This window comes from Euprymna scolopes, chromosome 28, assembly GCF_053919585.1.
Source record: "Euprymna scolopes isolate OS-2025 chromosome 28, ASM5391958v1, whole genome shotgun sequence".
Taxonomy (NCBI): domain Eukaryota; kingdom Metazoa; phylum Mollusca; class Cephalopoda; order Sepiida; family Sepiolidae; genus Euprymna; species Euprymna scolopes.
The window spans coordinates 30,416,042-30,423,276 of record NC_136509.1 but is presented as its reverse complement, the minus strand read 5'-3'; the positions used below and the strand labels follow the sequence as shown (position 1 = coordinate 30,423,276).

General features: G+C 32.2%; 1 protein-coding gene across 1 annotated transcript in view; it reads left to right on the top strand.

The window, feature by feature from the left end:
- The first annotated feature begins 2,669 nt into the window (after window positions 1-2,669).
- Window positions 2,670-7,235, top strand: part of LOC145249552 (UPAR/Ly6 domain-containing protein bou-like) — a 62,155-nt gene continuing 57,589 nt past the window's right edge. Inside the window, exon 1 of the mRNA XM_080111226.1 lies at window positions 2,670-2,865. Coding sequence (XP_079967352.1) covers window positions 2,805-2,865 — 61 coding nt within the window. The 5' untranslated portion in view covers window positions 2,670-2,804. The remainder of the gene's footprint in view (window positions 2,866-7,235) is intronic.

Genomic DNA, 7,235 nt, shown 5'->3' with positions numbered 1-7,235 from the left:
AAAAAAAAAAAAGCCCCCCCCCCCCCAAAAAAAAAGTAGTAGTAGGAAGGCAGGCCTGAACCTGTACCACGAAGGAGGAAAAGAACGGGAAAAAAACCTGACGTCTATGCTGTTATGACCACCGCCAAACTGGAAGTGACATTTTTTAAATTTAAAGCTAGACAATCGAAAGGAGAGGATGACTTTTAAATATATCGGCAAAAAAAGCGACCTCCCCCTGTAGAAAAGTGCCCAGTTTAAGGTGAAGATATTAATATTTTTAGCCAATTTTTTTGTCTGAAAAGTCGAACTTCAAAACGATACTGATCTTGAGAAAATCCGTCGCCTCTGTCGAAAGTGTTGGGCAGACATGCAAACATACATACATACATTTATATATTGGTAACTAAACATTTTCGACCCAAACCGATGAAAAAGCTTGCCCTATCTCTGAATACCCTTTATGTAAAATTTCAAATGTTTAGACCAGAAATTGTCTGAGTAATTTGGTAGAGACCGTAGAGGTAAATTTTTTTTAAAACTTTGACCCCCTATTATGACCCCTTAAAATTTATTGTTTTGGGCTCAAATCTAGTTATTAAGTTAGATCCATGTCCAAGGAACCTATATCTAAAATTTCAAGTGTTTAGACCCAAAAATTGTCGGAGGAGTTTGGTAGAGTTCTCAAAGGTCAAATCGTTGAACTTTGACCCTTTAACAACCAAATTTCTGTCCGAAAACGAATTACACCGATTTTTCCAAATCTCAGTACCCTGTATATCAAATTTCGCGCCTATAGACCGAAAATTGACACAGTTATTGCGTTGGAAAATGTACACAGACAGGCACACAGACACGTTCACTTTTATAGATAGATAGATAGATAGATAGATAGATATTACTTTAGTGCATGTTTTGTCTTTAACTAAAAGTTACGCGAAACTGTCATTTTCAGATAGGGTCTTCTTAAAATTGTCAACCACCGCCCTGTTCTAAAGAAGTTCTTTAAAAAAATGAAAAAACTTGTCTAAAATAACAGTAATGCGATTTAGTAATGCGAATGCGTATGTGCCAAATGAAAAAAAAAAAAAAAAAAAAAAAAAAATCGGCCGGTGCTTTTTTTTTTTAATCAATTAATTGTTGAAATATCATTTTGAAATGAATATTAAAATTTAAGAACACCAAAAAGATATATCCTCCTGTTTAACAAAAAAAAAAAAAAAGAAAAATTTAGTGTAACCCGGATATAATCCCTGCAACTCTCTTATATCAGGTTTTTAAAATTTTTTTTTTATTATTATTTATAATCCAGATTACACAGTACATTGGCATAGGCTCTAAGTTGGTACTTGTATCCGTTTTTCTTGTATTCTGGTCTCTTCTATCCGGATTATCCGCAGGAAAAAAAAAAAAAAATGCACATATTATTTCGGCTTTCTTAAATTTCAAAATTAAAAAAATATTTTTATCATAACATTTTATTAAAAATAAACCTATTCCTTAAAAACGGTACTTATACAATGCAATGCATTGCATCGCACTGTTTTTTTTTTAAAGAGTATTTTCAAGTTAAATTTTTACGATCTATTTGTTTATTAAACTGTTAGGTGAAAGTACAGAATTGTTACAAAACACTCTCCCCCTCCCCATGTTAAGAATGGTGTTTTTGATAACGTTATTATTTTAATGCACTAACATTTATGCACAAGTTCCTTAAAAATATTTCAAAATAAATATATATTTGGAAATAACCATAGGGCATTTTCTTTACATTAGGTCCACCTCCACCTCCACAATTTTCTTTAAAATGACGACCGGTTTTCGACTATGCTGAATAGAAAAATCTTATTCAAATTTTGCAGAGACAAGTAGTTTTCGAGATATAAAGACCTGTATTATAGTATTTCTGATTTTCACTGGCGACCATGTTTGTACGCGCGTGCGATAAACAAATCTACTTCTCTGCGACCCACACTGCCACCTAGCGGAAACAAAGCCAATTTTTTTTTTTTTTCACACAACCGTGAAATTAGTCATGTGCATGCGTGTAAAAAAAAACAATTAGGACTTTTTTTTCACTTCTTGGAGTAATTTCATGTTAAGGACGGCTTTCGGAATAGACACCCCCAACCTCCCTATGTTAAGAACGGCTTTCGGAACAGACACTCCCAACTTCCCCACGTTAAGAACGACTTTCAGAATAAACACTAATATTTACGAATATTTACCCTAAAAATAAACTGTGATATTCCACAAATAATATAAAAAAAATAATGGGGGGGGTGTTTCCGCTAGGTGGCAGTTGTTTATCGCGCACGCACGTACAAACATGGCGTCCAGTGAATTACAGTGCACAAATACAAGGTTTTTATATCTCGAAAACTACTTGTCTCTGCAAAATTTAAATGAGATTTTCTTATTCAGCATAATTGAAAACATTTCATTTGTCATTTTAAAGAAAACTGTGGAGGTGGACCTAATGTAAAAATTTAGCAATCTTAGTTTTATCCCAGTTATCTAGAACCAACCCTATTTTGCGAGCTGGATAGGCTAAAACTTATGTCAACTCTTGCCCTCGTGGGGAGACAAGTAAATGAAAAGAGATAAAGAAAGGGGTAAACTTTGTGAGGCAGTGAACCCTTCCGTTCACACCTGTTGCTTACCTGTCCTTTCTTAACTAAACAACCAGCGCCCTCTAGTGATCCGGTCAGCCATTACACCTTTAAGTTAATCAACCACCTGTCTTTTCTTTTTTTAGGTGGGGACAAGTTTTCGCCTTATATGTCTATTCGACGGAATTCAAAAATAGTCTTTTAAAAGGAACTATGGCGCGGATAAAGACACCCTGGTGCCATTTTGTGTCGTCTTTAGTCGTTTTTTTCGCTCGTAAGTATATAAAATTCAAAACAAAAATTACGTTACCAAACTTCTCAAATTTACATGACCTAAAAAAAAAAAAATAAAAATACGCAGGTGTAAATAAGATCGTTTATAAAACTGTTGAATATTTTCAACACCATTTCTTAATTTTTAACTATGTATATTTATTTAAAATGGTGTTTTATTGTAATGACACAATTAAAAAGTTTCAAATCAATTTAAATAATTTAAACGGATAAATATTTATTCGGGTCCGCCTAGTTTTTTTTTTCTTTAATTCTATTTCCGCTTCAACTTCGAATTTCTCAATTTTTAAAAATTTTATAAAATTAGAAAATAATTATCTACTTATTTACGATTAGTATACATATTAAATGTATTTGTGGTTATTTTATTATTTTTTATGAAAATATACAAGTATATTTTGTATTTACCTGTGAGTTTTAAATCCATGAAGTTTCCAGTGAAATATGACGTTTATAATAATAATAATAATAATAATAACAACAACAACAACAATCTTGATATTTTAAAATGTTTAATTCCATTACAAAAATATATTTTTTTAAATTATATGTACCGTGCATATTTAGAATTACTCTTATTTAAAAATATATATATACAAAAAAAAAATCTTTATGGTGTACATACTACATAATCATCACGGAACGAAATCCTATTCCAAAAATCACGTAAATTTACCAAGTATTTAAAAAAAAATTTTTTTTTTAAGAAAATCAAATTTTACGATTTTTAGCGATTAAGTATTTTGGTAGCCATTGAAATTGATAATCCCATGATAAATCTCAGTAGTCGAATCGAGTTGTCTATCCTTGAAGTTTAATGCATTCTGAACAAAAATATAGCGCATACCACCTATCCCATCTGGCTAGTCATAAAATTTGATTTTCTTAAAAAAAAAAAAAATAAAAAAACTAGGTCAATTTATGTACTTTTTGGAATATGACATCTTCGTTCATGTGTCCATCAGAAAGATTTTTTTTTGTTTTTAAAATATGTTATTATAAATAAAAACCGCGAGTGTGTAAATCGAGTTTTCAGTATATACAACCTCCTTAGGACTAATCCAATTATGCAGTGCATAATTTATGCACCTCTTCTAATAATATTCGAGCACTTTGGACCGGTTATTTGCCACCGTGACGTTTATTGGGTGAATTTATATCTGTATTTCGTTTTAGTTTTGAGTGATTATCGAGACTTTAAAGGTGACAGTCTCATGTTCGCCATTTTGTTGACGTTTTAACTTAAGTGCTCGACACTACTTGGGTTTCAAAGTAAATAAACACCAAAATCTTAACCTGGTAGGTAGAAGAATAATTCATCTTGCCTATGGTAACATTTATTTGTGATCTGTTTCTTGACCGCCTTTTGTTTTGTTTTGTTTGCTATTGTAAAAAAACAAAAAAACAAACATGTATAGCATTTTTTCTTTTTATACAATAGTAAACAAAACAATGGTGAAAAAAGAAGTAAATGTTACCAAAGGCAAGATAAGTTACTCGCATCTACCTGGATACATTATTTTTTTGTATTTTAACTTATTTTGAAGCGTTTTTAAATTTTTTTTAATTTTTACGTTTAGTTTAGTAGAAATGGTAATTAATAAAAACTGGAGAAAGTGCTCAATACTGTTGTAGAGCAAATATGCGTTTTATTTATTTTTTTATTTTTATTTTTTTTGCGGTAATAAAAAATAAAACGTGTATTGGAGATATTCAGCCTATGTGAACTCATCAGAGTCACTATCCTCTGCATGAGCTCTGCCTGCTAATAACTAGCAACTTACCTAGTAAACGCATCATATATATGTATGATAATCATGACTATTAGCGACATTAGTTATTTTTAAAGCAAATACTGTTGGAAAATTATTAAAAAAAAGAAAAAAAATCTTTTTAGCTAGAAGCAAACCATAGAATCTGTTTTGCACTTAATCTTTCGAGCCATCAGTCCGTGAAGTGGTTCTAGACTGAGACAATTTTTATTTTTATTCCAATCAAAAAAAAAAAAAAAAATCCCCCCCCCCAATGAGGTGTTTATTCTGAAAGTCGTTCTTAACATGGGGAAGTTGGGAGTGTCTGTTCTGAAAGCTGTTCTTAACATAGGGAGGTTGGGGGTGTCTATTCCGAAAGCCGCCCTTAACATGAAATTACTCCAGGAAGTGAAAAAAAGTCCTAATTGTTTTGTTTTATGCACATGACTAATTTCACAGTTGTGGAAAAAAAAAAAAAAGTGGCTTTGTTGGGGAGATGGGTTTTTCTCACCTTATATCTACCTCTGTTCTAGTGAGGAGCCAAGTAAATAGGGACAATTTTGCTTTATTATATTTTTGTGACCTGTGTTTGCATTCGAAATATTTAGTATAAGTCATAAGCCTTTTAAGTTTAGTAAATATAAATGGACTATGACAAGTCTTTGCATTGCAAGTGAAGCTTGGTTTTTAGATATATTGAAAGTAATCAGCAACCTTTATCGTCATTGTCCACATGGGAAAAGAGAGAATCAGAAAAATCTTCATCATTAATGCTCTTCGAAGTGCTGCCATAGATGACAACAAATGACCTTAATTTTGAATTGGGAGATCATTGATGAATATCAGGAAGAGGGTTGGATCTAAAATGAATCCTTAAAGTATGCAGCGTTGAATGTGCTTTCAACTGTCGATCTCCAACAACAACTTTTCTAAACATGTCCGAGAGAAAGGATTTGATGGTTGAGAAAACATATCTCGATATTCCATAACTAGAAGGCTTGTGAAGCAGAAATGTCTGTCAAACCTGACCAAAGACCTTTGATATGTCAAGAGCTATTGCTCTGGAAACAAAGCTCCTCTCAATAGATTTGCTGATCCTGTGTGATATTATAGATAATACGTCAGCTGTTAATCTTGCAGGATGAAATTCATATTGCTTGTAATTCAGTTGATTGTTTTTGCTGAGATGACTAACAACTTCCTGATTTATCACAGATTGAAAGAATTTACGCATGATGCATAGTGTAAAATATGGAGGGGTTCATTTATGTCGCGTGATTGCGTCGTGTTACTAAATGCCTATATAGTGGCTTCACCATCTGGACCCTAAGTTATCGTGTTACAGTTTATTTATATTCCGTGATTGTCTGTGTTGTGTGCGTGCGTGTCAGACATTTACATAAACACATACATGTATTTTGACATACCTCGTCAACTTTTCAACTGCGTTGTTGGTCTTTTGGTTCACCTGGGAATTTCATCTATTCTTGGATGGAATCTGTGGATGAATGCATTTCAACTCCAAGACGATGGTAGATTTGATATAGTTTTTTTTTATTAATTCCCAAGTGTCGATCGCAGAAGAATGGGAAGTGAATATTTTTGCTTGGGTGGTTAATTCTAGTCTTCACTTTAAGACACGTCAGCTCCCTCCCCAGTGTGGCGGGGACAACCTGTTAAACCGTCCGCTCTGTTTGAGGACCTCTATTTCAACTCATCTATTTTCTCAGCTAACCAGAACACGTGACAACAGACACATACTCTCTTCAGTGCAACATGTCCAATTAACACCTCAACATGTTTTGACAACTTTTATCAAAACATAGCTTCACATCTCTTCTCTTGCTCACCTCACCAGTTAGATAGATTAATAGCTACATAAACAGATACAAAGATAGATAAATAGATAGATAACAGCCAATTTCTCTTCTGTTCCACAACTATCTGACATATAGGAGACTGATTGGTTTGTACGGAAGTGCAGAAGACAAATCTCGAATATTTTTAAGTAATGGTTTGACTGATGCTGTTTTCCAAAGTGATGGGAAATTTTTATTCTTTAAGCAAAAAATGAGCACCTTTGAACAGATACTACACTTGGAAATCTGAAAGTTGTTGAGATTATTTGCCTCGCTGATTGCATCCATAATGGATGATGTGACAAGAAATACAGTGTCATCTTGCCAAGTGCGGTAACACTGTGCCTGGGTACCATACCAGCTATTTCCACATGTTGACATTAAAAAAAAAAAAAAGTGTGTACATTCAGTTTTTACAAGTTTTCATGTCTTTTTTTATCAAAATTGAAGATAAGTTCCCCCCCCCATTCAAATTAGTATATATAAAAAAATTATTTAAAAAAATATTCATTGAGAAAATATTATTGTTATATATATATAATTATAAATATGAGTATACATTATATGAATTATAAATATAATTATAAATATTAATATAACAAGCCAAAAATATATACAGTATACATTATATGAATTATAAATATAATATAATTATAAATATTAATATAACAAGCCAAAAACTATACAGTTCCTCTGACTGATTTTGGCTATTTTCTCCATTTAAACCCCTGGCCTGAAGT